Source organism: Trachemys scripta, chromosome 16, assembly GCF_013100865.1.
Source record: "Trachemys scripta elegans isolate TJP31775 chromosome 16, CAS_Tse_1.0, whole genome shotgun sequence".
NCBI classification, from domain to species: domain Eukaryota; kingdom Metazoa; phylum Chordata; order Testudines; family Emydidae; genus Trachemys; species Trachemys scripta.
The window spans coordinates 7,271,612-7,286,084 of NC_048313.1; the positions used below are offsets into that span (position 1 = coordinate 7,271,612).

General features: G+C 62.0%; 2 protein-coding genes across 6 annotated transcripts in view; both read left to right on the forward strand.

The window, feature by feature from the left end:
• Nucleotides 1-3,132, forward strand: part of SLC38A5 (solute carrier family 38 member 5) — a 15,479-nt gene extending 12,347 nt beyond the window's left edge. For all 5 annotated transcript variants that reach the window (XM_034791998.1, XM_034792002.1, XM_034792001.1 and 2 more), the window contains exons 8-16: nucleotides 29-111; nucleotides 210-268; nucleotides 439-591; nucleotides 994-1,073; nucleotides 1,232-1,332; nucleotides 1,581-1,705; nucleotides 1,861-2,005; nucleotides 2,228-2,331; nucleotides 2,517-3,132. In XM_034791998.1, the coding sequence (XP_034647889.1) occupies nucleotides 29-111; nucleotides 210-268; nucleotides 439-591; nucleotides 994-1,073; nucleotides 1,232-1,332; nucleotides 1,581-1,705; nucleotides 1,861-2,005; nucleotides 2,228-2,331; nucleotides 2,517-2,621 (955 nt within the window). In that variant the 3' untranslated portion in view covers nucleotides 2,622-3,132. The remainder of the gene's footprint in view (nucleotides 1-28; nucleotides 112-209; nucleotides 269-438; nucleotides 592-993; nucleotides 1,074-1,231; nucleotides 1,333-1,580; nucleotides 1,706-1,860; nucleotides 2,006-2,227; nucleotides 2,332-2,516) is intronic.
• A 3,966-nt stretch (nucleotides 3,133-7,098) lies between these two features.
• WAS (WASP actin nucleation promoting factor) lies at nucleotides 7,099-13,514 on the forward strand. The gene is made up of 12 exons (XM_034792004.1): nucleotides 7,099-7,298; nucleotides 8,114-8,254; nucleotides 8,601-8,687; nucleotides 9,065-9,161; nucleotides 9,284-9,325; nucleotides 9,465-9,518; nucleotides 9,679-9,856; nucleotides 10,028-10,070; nucleotides 11,586-11,739; nucleotides 12,078-12,499; nucleotides 13,133-13,238; nucleotides 13,341-13,514. The coding sequence occupies exons 1-12, from the start codon at nucleotides 7,185-7,187 to the stop codon at nucleotides 13,394-13,396; spliced, it is 1,494 nt and encodes a 497-aa protein (XP_034647895.1). The 5' UTR covers nucleotides 7,099-7,184; the 3' UTR covers nucleotides 13,397-13,514.
• The last annotated feature ends 959 nt before the right edge of the window (nucleotides 13,515-14,473 follow it).

A 14,473-nucleotide genomic window follows, 5' to 3' on the forward strand; every position in this document is an offset into this window, starting at 1 on the left:
CCCCCCCCCCCCCCCCCGTGTCTCCCAGGAGCTGGTACATGAACGGCAACGTGCTAATTGTCATCGTCAGCGTCTGCGTCATCCTGCCCCTGGCACTCATGAAACATCTCGGTGAGTGTGGGGTTGGGTGTGTGTATGGGGGGGGGCTGGCGCCCCCTGCTGGTAAGGATCAGCCCTGCGTGTCTCACCCTCTCTCCCCTCCCCCACAGGCTATCTGGGGTACACCAGCGGGCTCTCGCTGACCTGCATGGTCTTCTTCCTCATCTCGGTGAGTCCGCCCTGCCCCCCAACCCGCTGTCCCTGCCCCACCTGCCCGCCAGGGAGAGAACCCAGGCATCCTGGCTCCCAGCTCCCTGGCTGTCTGGCTGGTGCGGGGGGGTAACCCCTGCGGGGAAGGGGTGTCTCTCACCGCCCCCTCCCCCCCGTGGCTCCCCCCAGGTGATCTACAAGAAGTTCCAGATCTCCTGCCCGCTGAACGGGACCGAGCCCGTGACCCCCCTCGTGTACTACAACGGGCACAACGCCAGCACCAGCGCCACCAGCACCACTGGGGACGAGTGCACGCCCCAGACCTTCACTGTCAACTCCCAGGTGAGAGTGGGGGTGGGGGCCAGTGGTTAGAGCAGGGGGCCTGGGAGCCAGGATGCCTGGGTTCTCTCCCCAGCTCTGGGAGGGGAGTGGGGTCTAGTGGTTAGAGCAGGGGGGCTGGGAGTCAGGATGCCTGGGTTCTCTCCCTGGCTCTGGGAGGGGAGTGGGGTCTAGTGGTTAGAGCTGGGGGGCTGGGAGTCAGGATGCCTGGGTTCTCTCCCTGGCTCTGGGAGGGGAGTGGGGGCTGGTGGGTTAGAGCTGGGGGGCTGGGAGTCAGGACTCCTGGGTTCTCTCCCCAGCTCTGGGAGGGGAGTGGGGTCTAGTGGTTAGAGCTGGGGGGCTGGGAGTCAGGACTCCTGGGTTCTCTCCTGGCTCTAGCAGTTAGCCCTTCCCTTCCCTCCGCAGACCGCGTACACCATCCCCATCTTGGCTTTCGCATTCGTCTGTCATCCGGAGGTGCTGCCCATCTACACAGAGCTGCGCAGGTGAGGGGCGGAGAGAGGGAAGGGCCGGGTGGGTTCAGGGACATCGAGTCAGTGGGAAGAGAGTGGGGTCCAGTAGGGGGGCTGGGAGCCTGGACTCCTGGGTTCTCCCTGCCAGCCCCCAGGGCAGGGCGGCGTTTGACTCCTCTGTCCCCCGCCAGGGCCTCGAGGCGGCGCATGCAGAGCGTGGCGAACGTCTCCATCCTGGCCATGTTCATCATGTACCTGCTGACGGCCATCTTCGGCTACCTCACCTTCTACGGTAAGGCAGTGCGGGGCTGGGCCCCTCCAGCAGGGGGCGCAGGGTCCCCTTCCCAGGGCTCGGCTCCCCCCTCGCCCTCCGCACTGACCCCATCAGCGCCCCCAGCACCCTCTCTGACCAGCCCCGCCCCCCGCCCCCTGCAACCCCACCGCTACGGCTGTGTGTCCCTCCCGGTTCCTCCATCCCTCACCAGGCCCAGCCGGGCTCCCGGCTAATGGCCGGCCCTCCGGCCCTTCCGTGTCCCACAGGGAACGTCGAACCGGAAATGCTGCACACGTACAGCGAGGTGGATCCCCTGGACCGGCTCATCCTCTGCGTCCGCCTGGCCGTGTTGATGGCCGTCACACTGACAGTGCCCGTGGTGCTCTTCCCGGTATGTGTCCCGGCTGCATCTCGGCGCTGGGCGAGCTGTCTTGGTGTGGTGTTATGTGTAGCTGTTCCCTCGCTGCTGCGCCCCAGAGGCAGCTGCATCTCGGCGCTGGGTGAGCCACCGCCGTATCCCTTACTTCTTTCCTTGTCTCCTCCCAGATCCGCAGAGCCATCCAGCAGCTACTCTTCCACGGGAAGGATTTCAGCTGGGTTCGGCATGTGAGCATCGCTATCTGCCTTCTGTTCTTGGTCAATCTCCTGGTCATCTTTGTCCCTAACATCCGGGATATCTTTGGAGTCATTGGTAAGTCCCTGGCTTCAAATGGGCTGGGGATGGCCCTCCAAAGCGAACTGTCTCCAAGCAGCATTATATGCGGCTGTTCTCCAGTTGCCCCGCCCCGGAGGTGGCTGTGTTTCAGCGCCAGGCAAGCCATCCCTGTGCGGCGTTATGTGTGGCTGTTCCTCAGCTGCCTCATCCCACCCCAGAGGTAGTTGCATCTTTGACCTCTCTCCTCTCTCTTCCCAGGCGCCACCTCCGCACCCAGTCTCATTTTTATCCTCCCCAGCATCTTTTACCTCCGCATCGTTCCCAATGAAAAAGAACCGCTGAGATCCAGGCCAAAAATCCAGGTACCCACCGCTGGGGGGGGGCGCAGTGCCCTGGGGAGCGGGGGGCTCGGTGCGGGGGCACCATTCTGTGGCAAGCAGGGGGCTCGGTGGGGGGTGCCATGCTGTGGGGTGGGGGCGGGGAGCTCAGCGGGGGGTTCTGTGCTGTACTTTGGGGCTCACCTTGTCCTCCCCCTCTTGCCCCCCAGGCCGCCTGTTTCGCTGCCCTCGGCTTCATTTTCATGGTGATGAGTCTCAGCTTCATCGTGGCTGACTGGGTGACGACTGGACGGAGCAGCGGCGGGGGGCACTGACCGGCCCCCCCGCTGACCCCCGGCACAGACACATGGACCCCACTGGGCCGGCTCGGGGGGCCCAGCCGTCGCTGGGGCAAGGGCACCGCCACCTCCCATTGGCCCTTGCTCCGCTGCAGCCATGGCAACGCTGAGACCAACGCTAGGGCCGCCCATTGCCGACTGTTACCATGGCAACGCTACAGACCCTGGCAGCGACTGGTGTCCATGGGAACGGTGCCAAGGCCCTTCCATCGACTGTTACTGTGGCAATGCTACAGCGACTGGTTTCCATGGAAATGGTGCGAAGGCCCTTCCATTGGCCACCTGTTACCACGGCAATGCTACAGCTCCTGGCAGCGACTGGTGTCCATGGGAACGATGCCAAGGTCCTTCCATTGGTTGACTGTTACCGTGGCAACGCTACAGCTCCTGGCAGTGACTGGTTTCCATGGGAATGGCGCTAAGGCCCTCCTATGTGTGCCCTGTAGTCATGGCAGCCTCCCATTTCCATGGGACAAAGGTCCAGATTGGGGCAGATTGGCAGGTTCCCCACGACTACTGAGTCCCCTGACTACAGCACAACTGGGTTCTCCTTAGCTCCCTGTCGCCATGGCAACATGGCAGGTTCCCAGGGGAACAACACCAGGCCTTTGTTGCTGTGACAACGCTTGGGCCACTGCTGGAGTGGGTGGGTGGGTGGGGGGGTCCCATAGCAACAGTTCCCTCCAGACAATGCCTCCCACCTCTTTGGTTCCCATGGAGACAGGAACACCCTCTCTCCCCCGCTTGTACTCATTCCCTGGCATCAGTCGAAGAGGGACTGTGAATCTGACTGTGCCAGGGCGGGGGCCAGGTGGATCCATGGCACTCTTATTTATTGCTCTTATTTAATTCGGAGCCGGCAGCCAGACCAAAGAGCGATGCCGGGCTCACTGCTGGGGCCAGGATCGTGACACCCCCCCCAGGACTCCTGGGTTCCATCCCCAGCGACGGGGCCATGGGCTGTCCACTTTTTTGTGCCTCAGTTTCCCCACTGGGAGATAGGGGCGTGTTCCCATCCTGCTGAGGATTAACCCTCGAGTGTCTGAATTCTCTGGGACCGGAGGAGATGCTGTTACTGTTACAGTAATGGGGGAGGCAGTGGGTGAGCGTCCCGTGGAGCCTCAGGACTCCTGGGTTCTTCCCGGGACGCCTGGCTTCCTGAGCAGGGCTGGGGCCGGGAGGGGAAGCCGTGCGCCTACAGGCCTGTTTGCCGCCTAGGACAGGCCCCAACCACGATGCAGCTTTCGCCCCAAGTCAGCACCCTTCCCCCACCACATGGGGGCGCTGCTGGTTGAGTCAGCTGAATGACCCCCTTTCATCTGGGTGTCAGGGCGGGCGTTTATCGAACCCTGGCTCTCGGTTCTCTTTTCAAACTACCTCACCACCCAGAGACAGCCGAGGGTCACTAATGCTGCTCACCCCAGCCCCTTCAGAGAGCAAGAGGTTAAGGACAGGGCTGTCGGGGGGGGGGGCACCTCCCTGAGCGCGGAGTGGGAGACAATCCAGGTTAGGCGCCCCCTCGGAGCCGGAGAACGCTCTGTCCACCCTGTCGAGAAATCCTGGAGCCTCTGCTTCCTCCTCCAGAAACGTCTAGATCTCGTCCCAATGGCCCTTTCTCCCCTCCAGAAAAATCCTTGTGCCTATGTGTTTTCATCCAGAAACGGCTAGTTCCCACTCGGACGCCTCCTCTAGAAAAATCCCGACACCTCTGCTTCCGCCTCCAGCGATCTCTAGATCCCACCCCAGTGGTGCTTCTCTCTCTCCTCTAGAAAAATCCTAGCGCCGCCACTTCCTCCTCCAGAGATCTTGCCCCAGTGCCACCATCTCCCTTCTAGAAGGATCCTTATGCCTACATGTTTTCCTCCAGAAACCTCTAGATCCCACCCTAATGGCTCCATTTCCCTATCTATTTCATAGAGCTGGAAGGGACCTTGAAAGGTCAAGTCCAGTCCCCTGCCTTCACAGCAGGACCAAGTACCATCCCTGACAGATTTTGCCCCAGATCCCTAAATGGCCACCTCAAGGATTGAACTCACAACCCTGGGTTTAGCAGGCCAATGCTCAAACCACTGAACTATCCCCCCCTAGAAAAGTCCCAACACCCCCAGCCACATCTGCACAGCTCCCCCACCACTGCGGCCTTAGCATTCAATGCCTCTTCAGCCAGTGCCTTAAACTCCCCCTCCCCCCCGGTGCAGCCCCCTGGCTTCACAGNGCACAGCTCCCCCACCACTGTGGCCTTAGCACTCAATGCCTCTTCAGCCAGTGCCTTAAACTCCCACTGCCCCCCGGTGCAGCCCCCTGGCTTCACAGTAGCTATCTCCTGCCCCCCAAATTCAACCGCAACCCTGGTGAGTCTGCCCCCGCCCTGACACAGCAGTTATATTGGCAGAAAGGGGCCCTACAGAGACTCAGGACTCCTGGGTTCTCTCCCCGGCTCTGGGAGGGGAGTGGGGCCTAGTGGTTAGAGCTGGGAGCCAGGACTCCTGGGTTCTCTCCCTGGCTCTGGGAGGGGAGTGGGGCCCAGTGGTTAGAGCTGGGAGCCAGGACTCCTGGGTTCTACCACCAGTGCTCCCATCTTCGCCCTCTCCAGGAACTGGTTTCTCCCTTTCTACTGATGTAATTTGGGTTTTAATTTTGGAAGGAAGCATTTGAGAAACAAACATTTTCAGGCTTCCCTCCACCCCCTGCCCAAAATACGAAACCCTCAAATGGGAAATTCTCCCTGTTTCAAACAAAAATCTGCTCCCCCCCCCCGCCTCGTGTTCTGATTTTTTCGGAAAAGTGTGTGGGGGGGAGGCCCCCAAAATGACTTTTGTTTTGCCAGTGGGGGAAATTGGCTGCCATGATAAACAAATCAAGGCTCGGCCCAACTAAAGCTACCGCGCCGCAACAGATCTGTCAGAATCCTCTGGTTCCGGGTCTGGCCCGGAGCTGAAGAAAACAATGACGTTTTGCAAGCTACCCGGGGGAACCCCCCCCCCCAAAATTGGGCGATCACGCAACCGACTCAGAGCGACTGATCTCTTTTCTTGGGCCGACAGCTGGGGAAAGAGACATGTTTCCAAACTTGTGCAGAGCTCATGTTCTTCCCCTGGCAGTCGGGCTGGGAAAAGAGACGTGTCCTGTCCAGCCAACGCTGCCAACCCCCTCTTGTGTCCCCCCCCAAATGTCCTTTCCCGGAAGGAGAAACAAGAAAAAGACCATTTTGGAAAGCGGGATTTTTGCCTTCATGGGAGGATCTCAAAACTCAGCTTTCCCCCTTACTAACTCTCAGGACGTTTGCCAAACCGTCTCGTTTCCTTTTCAGGGCCTGGCGTTGCCTGGGGCTCGGGGACGCTGGTAGAAGGGGTCCGGGTTCAGATTCTGGGGTGGGTGGGTTCTAGGCCTGGTTAATTCAGGGCTGGCCTGGATGGAATAATCGCACCGGGGACAGCTCCCCGAACTGAAAACCCTCGTCCCGCCAGCCCCTAAAGTCCGCGTCTTGGTCCATTGATCCTGCCTGGATTCACGTGACTCCAGATGCACGAGGCTTTACCGGGGGGGGAGTGGGGATAAAAGGGCCCCTCAAAGCACTATTTTGGTCAGCACGTCGTCCCCAATGCTACGGACAAAGCCAAAAGACCCCCCCCCCATTTCAGCAGGGGTTCCCCCCCATGACTGGGGGGGGCAATGCTGTGGGGAGGGGCAGCGCAAGGTGAAAGCGATGCATGGAGCCGGTGGCTTTTGTACGGTCGCTCTGGGTTTCAATAAATAACAACCAGACTTTTTCTCCGTGCCTGAGTCGTCTGTGTGTGTGGGTCAGAGGGAAGGGGGGTCTATGAGGGGAGGGGGAGGCTGGGGGTTATGGGGGGAGATGGAGGAGGCAGGGGAGGGAAGTTAGGGGGTGAGTGTGGAGGAGGGGAAGGGGAGGGGAGGGGGGGAGATGGAGGAGACAGCGGAGGGAAGTTGGGGGGTGAGTGTGGAGGAGGGGGGGTTAAGGAGGAGGGTGTTGCAGGGAGGGGAAGGGGGGAGGGACGGGGCATGGGGTTGGGGGCAGGGCCCTAGCGGTACATTACCCACCATAGAGAGGCAGCTTGAGCCAGTCCCCGAAACAGCCCCTCCCCCACAGCACAGCTAGGCTGCCCTCCTCTGACTTGGGGTGGGGGTCCCCACACCCCCGAAGGTGCGTCGGACTCAGAAAATGCCCCCACAACCCCCAAATGGCTGCATAGGAACCACAGACCAGGCGCCAGGCGGACGCAACGTTGCCTGAGTTTGCCGAGAGCCTGCGCCCATTGCTCGGCGAGGCAGGCCGGCCCCAACCATCGCCAGGTTTCCCCCCTGTCCCCCAGCTCTCCCGGTGCCCCTCACTCCCAGCCCTGGCTGGGGCCATTCGCAGAGCCCAACTTCCCCAGGCCCCGGGCGCTCAGCGTTGGTCGGTGGTTTTTTCTGCGCTTCCTGTTGAAAAAAGTCCCCGCAACGCGGAAGTTCCCTGGGGCGAGCTCAGGGTGGGGAGAGACCCCGAGAACCCGCTGGGGGCTGGAGCCAGGAGCCAGCATGAGCCGGGGGTCCAGGTCAGGGGCGCGAGGGCAGCAGGAGAACGTCCCCTCCCAGCTCCTCCGGGATCATGAAAACCAGCAGGTGTTTGAGCTCCTGGGCCGGAAATGCACGGTGAGGCGTGAGGCCCAGAGGGTGCTGACACCAGGGGCTGGGGGTTGGGAGTGGGGGGCACCGGCAGAGCTGTGGGGGAACCCAGGGCTGCAGGTCGGGAGTTGGGGGAACCGGCAGAGCTGGGGGTACCCCAGGGATGGGCTGGCAGGGGGCTGCAGGTCAGGAGTGAGGGGCACCGGCAGAGCTGGGGAGCAGACTAGGACTGGGCTAGCAGGGGGCTGCAGGTCGGGAGTGGGGGGCACCAGCCGGGCTGGGCACAGGGGAGCACTGGGCTAGCAGGGGGCTGCAGTGGAGCAGGGGCACCAGCAGAGCTTGGGGGAGCCCAGGGCTGGGATAGCAAGATGTGGATTGGAAGTAGGGGGCACTGGAAGAGGTGGGGGGGAGCCCTGGGCTGGGTGAGTAAGGGGTGTGGGTCGGGAGTGGGGGGCACCAGCAGAGCTGGGGGGGGGGAGCACTGGGCTAGCAGGGTCCTGCAGTGGAAGGAGGGGGGGCACAAGCAGAGCTGGGCTAGCAGGGGGCTGCGGGTTGGGAGTGAGGGGCACCTTCATTGCTGTATCCCTCCCCCTCCGCTCAGGAGGAAGTGGGGTGAGCGGTGCTGACGGGGGCTGTGAGGGGCCCGGCGCGGTGATGCTGGGGAGCCCGGAGCCTCGGCCAACATCGGAAACCAAGACAGGAACTGGCAGCCCCGGGGGGGCCATGCTTAGGGCCAGACGAGCCCTTCCCCCACAGCGTTCTGTGCGGCTGTTCTCCAGCCGCCCCAGAGCTGGCTGCATCTCAGGCGCGATCTCTCTGTAACTCGATTGTCTCTGTGCCAGACCCTGGCCACGTCGGTGGCCCAGCTGTACCAGGCCATGCCCCCCAACAGCCAGGTGTGGGGTAAGCAGGGCTGCGGGGTCCTGTGCCTGGTCAAGGACAACCCCCGGCGCTCCTACTTCATCCGCCTCTTCGATCTCAAGGTGAGTCCCTGTCCTCCCCCGGCAGCTCCCCATCCCTTCCCAGCACTGGCGAGAGAACCCAGGAGTCCTGGCTCCCAGCCCCCCTGCTCTAACCACTAGACCCCAGTCCCCTTCCAGAGCTGAGAGAGAACCCAGGAGTCCTGGCTCCCAGCCCCCCTGCTCTAACCACTAGACCCCAGTCCCCTTCCAGAGCTGAGAGAGAACCCAGCAGTCCTGGCTCTCAGCCCCCCTGCTCTAACCACTAGACCCCACTCCCCTCCCAGAGTCGGGCAAAGAACCCAGGCATCCTGGCTCCCAGCATGCCCTGCTGGCGGGGTGCTAACCGGGGTTTCCCTTTCTCTTGCAGGACAGGAGGCTCACATGGGAGCTGGAGCTCTCCAGCCAGCTGGTCTATTCTGCCGTCACCCCCTATTTCCATACCTTCCCCGGGGACGTGAGTATCTGCCCCAGAGGGGGCTGGGGGGCCGGGGTGGGGGGTTGATCAGTGGGGAGGGGCTTCCAGACATAGCCCTGCCCCCGGAGACAACAGTTCAGAGACAGGGGGGTGAAAAGAAGGAGAAAATTGAGGGCTACCAATGAGAAGTGAGGCTGGAAACCCGTATGCCTGGGTTCTCTCATGGCTCTGGGAGGGGAGTGGGGTCTAGTAGTTAGAGCAGGGGGGGCTAGGAGCCAGGACTCCTGGGTTCTCTCCCCAGCTCTGGGAGGGGAGTGGGGGCTAGTGGTTAGAGCAGGGGGCTGGGAGCCAGGACTCCTGGGTTCTCTCCCGGCCCTGGGCCCCCCCAGGACCAGCGAGGTGCCTTTTGCTTTCAGGAATGCCAGGCCGGGCTGAACTTTGCGGACGAGGCTGAGGCCCACGACTTCTATGCGCTGGTGGAGGAGAAGATCCAGAAGCGACAGCAGCGGATGGGTACGTGGAGGGGTTGGTAGCCGGCCAGCACCCCCTAGAGGGGACAGGCCCCGTGCCTCATTCCCCGCCCCCCTGAGCCAGCCCGTGCCAGGGTCACAGTGCTTGTTCTCCTCTTTCCTCAGAGAAACGGCAGCTCCCCCCGCCACCTCCCCCGGTCAATGAAGGTGAGTCCCCCTCTATCCCACAGTCCTTTGCAATGGGGGGGAGGGGCAGGTTAGGGGTAGACCCCCCACCAAACTCTCCCACTGGGGGTGGGGGGGCTGGTGACATGGGTCTAACCCCGGCTCTTTTTGTCTCCTTTAGAGCGACGGGCGACGACGCTGCCCCGATCCCCAATGCACGGGGGAGACATGAATGGTAAGTGCTTTGGAGGTGGGGGGCTTGAAAAGGTTAATTCAGCCCCCCACCCCTCCGCCCCACGATGCCCCCCCAGCGCCTGGCCCTGACTGCCAGGGCAGAGCACCCCCTGCCCAGCCCCCCAACCTGCTCCCCACAGCCCCATTTCTCTCTCCCGCAGGTCCCAGCAAACAGCCGAATTCCCCCTCCGGCTCCTTGAACCTGATGACAATGGACATCCAGAACCCAGACATCACCTCGTCTCGGTACCGGGGGCTGCCGGTGCCCACAGCCACCGAGAAGAAGAAGGGCAAGAAAAAGATCTCCAAGGCCGACATCGGCGCCCCAAGTGGATTCAAGTGAGAGCTGGCATCAGGGGGGCCGGGAATGGGGCGCGGGGCCTGGCCCCTCTAGGGGGTGCTGGCTCCTGTCTGGCCCCAGGGCGGGGAGCTGGCTGGCTCAGGGGGGCCGGGAATGGGGCACGGGACCTGCCCCCCTCTAGAACTGGCTAATCTTTGTTCTCCTTCCAGGCATGTCACCCACGTCGGATGGGACCCCAACACCGGCTTTGACGTATGTAGCTTCAGAGATGGGGCATGGTGGGGGTCTGACCCTGGGGTCCCAGGGATCAGAGGGGCTGGGAAGGGGGCCAAGGACGGGCCGTGGGGTAAAGCTTCGGCGTTAGCAATGTCTGTGTACATTGGGGAGGGCGGGTTTCACTCTGCTTGTGGCTACCAAGTGTGATGCGGGGTGTGACTGGGCTTCAGTTGCTGTGTGTGGCTGTTTCCCGGCTGCCCCGCCCCAGAGGTGGCTGCATCTTAGCATCCGGTGAGCCATCCCTATGCAGCATTATGTGCAGCGGTTCCCCAGCTGCCCCGCTCTAGAGGTAGCTGACTCTCAGTGCCAGGCGAGCTATCTCCATGGGGTGTCATGTGCAGCTGTTCCCCAGCTGCCCCGCACCAGAAGTAGCTGCATCTCAGTGCCCCATGGAGCATTATGGGGGCAAATTTGGGGTTTGCTTGAGCCAGGACTGCCCAAGATACCGCCTCCCTGTGGCCCTCCGTCCCCCCAGCTTTTTCCAAACTCGTCTTGTTCTCCCAACGCACATTTGCCCTCAACTGGGGTCAGATCCTGGCTCCGAGCTCTCCCCGCCCTGCCCGCCCAAGCTGCTCGGGGAGTTGGCAGCGTGGCCGTTATTGGCGGTGAGGTTGGTGCGTGCCCACAGGAAAGGGGCAAGTCACAGCCAGCCAGAGGCGCTGCCGGAGCTAGCGGGCGTCTGGATGGCACAAGGGGCAGGGCGCGGTCCTAGCCCCAGGATGTTTTTCGGACTCCAGACAATGTGTTTTCTCCTTGGGGCTCAACTGGGAATTAACACCGGGCCTGTGGCATGCCGCAGTTGGCGGCTAGGTGATCTGGCCTGCAAAATCGATTGCCAGGTTCTCTCGGGACTGTCCCTTTTTTGCTGCAGCTTGTCGGGAAGTCTGGCCGAGGCAGCCAGTGTCACGGGCTCTGGACGGCATGGGGTTTTTCCCTGGCCCTCAAAGGCAGCGGCCCAATAATCTGGTCATGAGACCCTGCAAGAGGATGCGTCGTATGACACTGATCTCAGCCACTTCTGAATGCAGCCACTTCTGGGGTGGAACGGCTGGGAACAGCCCCATATAACGCCACATGGGGAAGGCTCGCCTGGCGCTGAGATGCAGCCAGCTCTGGAGCGGGGTGGCTGGGAACAGCCCCATATAACGCCACATGGGGAAGGCTTGCCTGGTGCTGAGATGCAGCCAGCTCTGGGGTGGGGCAGCTGACATCACCTCCCAGTCGGATCCCTCCAGGAACATCTCCCAGCCGCTTGCTCTGCCCAGTGGGTTAGGCTTTGAGGGGGTCAGTATTAGGGGGTCCCCCGAGGCTGCTGGGGGGGGCTAGTTTAAGGCATGATCCATAAAACCCCCATCCCCGGATTTCAGGGGTTGAAGCTTTGTGCTCTGTCCATCTGGGTACCTGCAGCTGGGGGTGGGGAGTGGGGGGTGTGAACTTGGGGGGTGTTCGCCCGGGGATTGAGCCGCCTTCCTCCATCCGTCTCTCTCCTAGGTGAATAACCTGGACCCCGACCTGAAGACGCTCTTCTCCCAAGCCGGGATCAGTGAGGCGCAGCTGACTGACGCCGAGACCTCCAAACTCATCTACGATTTCATCGAAGGCCAGGGCGGGCTGGAGGCTGTGAAGGAGGAGCTGAGACGCCAGGGTGAGCTCTCCCTGTGTGGCGTTATGTGCGGCTGTTCCCCAGCTCCCCATCCCCAGAGGTGGCTGCATCTCAGCACTGGGCGAGCCGTCCCTGGGCGGCGTTATGTGCGGCTGTTCCCCAGCCGCCCATCCCCAGAGGTGGCTGCATCTCAGCGCTGGGCGAGCCATCCCTGTGCGGCGTTATGTGCGGCTGTTCTCCAGCTGCCCTGCCCCAGAAGCAGCTGCATCTCAGTCCCGGGCAAGCCACCCCATGTGGCGCTTTGGGATCCGCAGGGAACGGGGTGGGGGAAGAGACTCATTATAGGCTGGGCTTTAATTGCAGTTTGTTTCTCCCCACAGGTCCAGCACCTCCTCCGCCCCCCATGACCCGATCTGGGCCCCTCCCTCCCCCACCCCCTGCCTCAGCGAGGGGCAGGTCTGGCCCGTTGCCCCCCATCCCAGGCGGCCCCCCACCCCCCTCATCTATGCCAAATAGGGGGCCCGTTCCCTCCCAGCCTCCCAGGGGGCATCTGCCCCCCCCTCGTGGGCCCCCTCCCCCAACCTCCCGGTCTGGTCCGCCCCCCCCTCCGCCTGCTTCTGGGGCAGCCCCCCCACCCCCTCCTCCCCCACCGCCACCTCCACCCCCAGTCTCTTCAGGGCCTTGTCCCCCTCCCCCACTTCCTTCAGGGGGGGTCAGCTCCCCAGGGGGCCAGCCTGCTCCCCCCGCAAAAGGTCGTGGGGCCCTGCTGGACCAGATCCGCCAAGGCATACAGCTCAACAAGGTGAGCTGTGGGGCAGATAGGGGGCAGGGAGGGAGGTGAGGATGAGGGAGATGGGGGGAAGGGAGGAAGAGAGAGGAGGGCTGAGTGGGGGGGCAGGGATGGAGGAGGTGGGGGGAAGGGAGGGGGACAGGGTGGCTGGGGTGGGTGGGGAAAGGGGTGATGGAGGGCTAGGGGATTTGTGGGCAGGTGTGGGATATGGAGGGGGTGAGAGAGGGGAGCAGGGATGGGGAGGGGGCGGCTGGCTGGGTGGGGCTGCGAAAGGGGAGTTAGAGCTGGCTTTGGATGTGAGGGTGGGAGAAATGGGCTCTGGTGGTGCCAGGGGGATAGGTGAGTGGGTGCAGGGGGTCTGTGATGGGGGCCCTAGCGGTGCCAGGGGGGTGGGTGGGTGCAGGGGGGTCTGTGATGGGGGCCCTGGCGGTGCCAGGGGGGTGGGTGGATGCAGGGGGGTCTGGGCTGGGGGCCCTGGCAGTACCAGGGAGCTGGGTGGGTGCAGGGGGGTCTGTGATGGGGGCCTGGCAGTGCCAGGGGGGTGGCTGGGTGCAGGAGGTCTGTGATGGGGGCCCTGGTGGTGCCAGGGGGTAGGTGGGTGCAGGGGATGGGTGCTGCAGGCCCTGACCCCTCCCTGCATTGCAGACCCCCGAGATGCTGGACTCCCCGCCGCCTGCTCAGAGCTCGGAGGGCCTGGTGGGGGCGCTCATGCATGTCATGCAGAAGCGGAGCAAAGTGATCCACTCCTCGGGTGAGTGGCCCCATCCCGCCTTGGCGGCGGGGGGTGGGTGCTGTGCCCCTCCTCCCCCACCCCCTGCCCCCTCCGCCACTCACCCTCCTCTTCCTCCCGCAGACGAAGGCGAGGACAACGGCGGGGACGAGGAGGACGATGACGAATGGGACGACTGAGCTCCGTCCCCAGCAAGAAAAGCTCCCCCCCCTTGTGCACTGGGCGCTGTGCCCCACTCCCCTGGGTGATCCCCCAGCCCACCTGGTCCCTTAGCAATAAAGACAGCTCTCCGCTTGACATGCTGCCCCATCTTTTACCCAGAATTCCCCTCCCCAAGCCCCCAGCTTCCCCTATCTGCCCCCATCACCCCCTCAAAACCCAGGGCTTGGCAATACCCTGGTCTCCACTGACCTCTTTGGCATCAGAAAGAAACCGATCTCCTTCCAACTTGGCTCCTTGCTTTGATCTCAGCCCGATTGAAAAAACAAGCCAAGTTGGAATCAAGCCCAGCACGGCTCATCAGTGCAGATTTTGGGGCGGATTAAAACCCATTGGTTTGGGTCAATGTCTGAGTGACAGGACTGGAAGCCAGAGCGCTTGATCTGAGGCCGTGTTTACGCCCCATGTGTTCTGGTGGCACAGTTAGAGAAGATTTAGTGTAGACACTTTCAACGGCAATGGAAGGGGTCTGTAGTTGATCCATCTTGCCGGTAGCTAAGTCGGCGGAAGAATTCTTAGTTGTGTCTATACCTGTGTGTTAGGTCGGCTTGACGATGGTGCCCTAGGGGGTGAATTTTGCACACCCCGAGCACCATAGCTAGGTTGCTCTCAATTTTGAGCATAGACCGGAGCAGCCACTCTAGACTAATGTCTTGTTATAATGGCGTAGGCGTCACCCGCAATATAGAACTTGCTCGTGAGTTTTGGCTTATTCATCTCAAGGCTTGGCAGAAACTGATTTTTATTTGTTTTTTGATCATTTCGACGGAGCAGAGTTTGACTTTTATTTTTCAATCTTTTTGATGGCTCGTATCACTGTTTATTTCGAAGGTGGGAAATGATGCGGGTGCGAGCGGGGGGTCAGGGAATAATTATTTCATGAGGTTGAGTTCAAAAAGCGAAAGCTTTAAAACACAAAGTCTCTTGAAGATGGACGAAGTCAAGAGCCTCAGCTCAAAATCAGACATGGTCTCAAGTAGCCAGTCAAAGCGATTGTTACTCCTTTGATCTTTATTAAACAACTTTATCAACTGTTT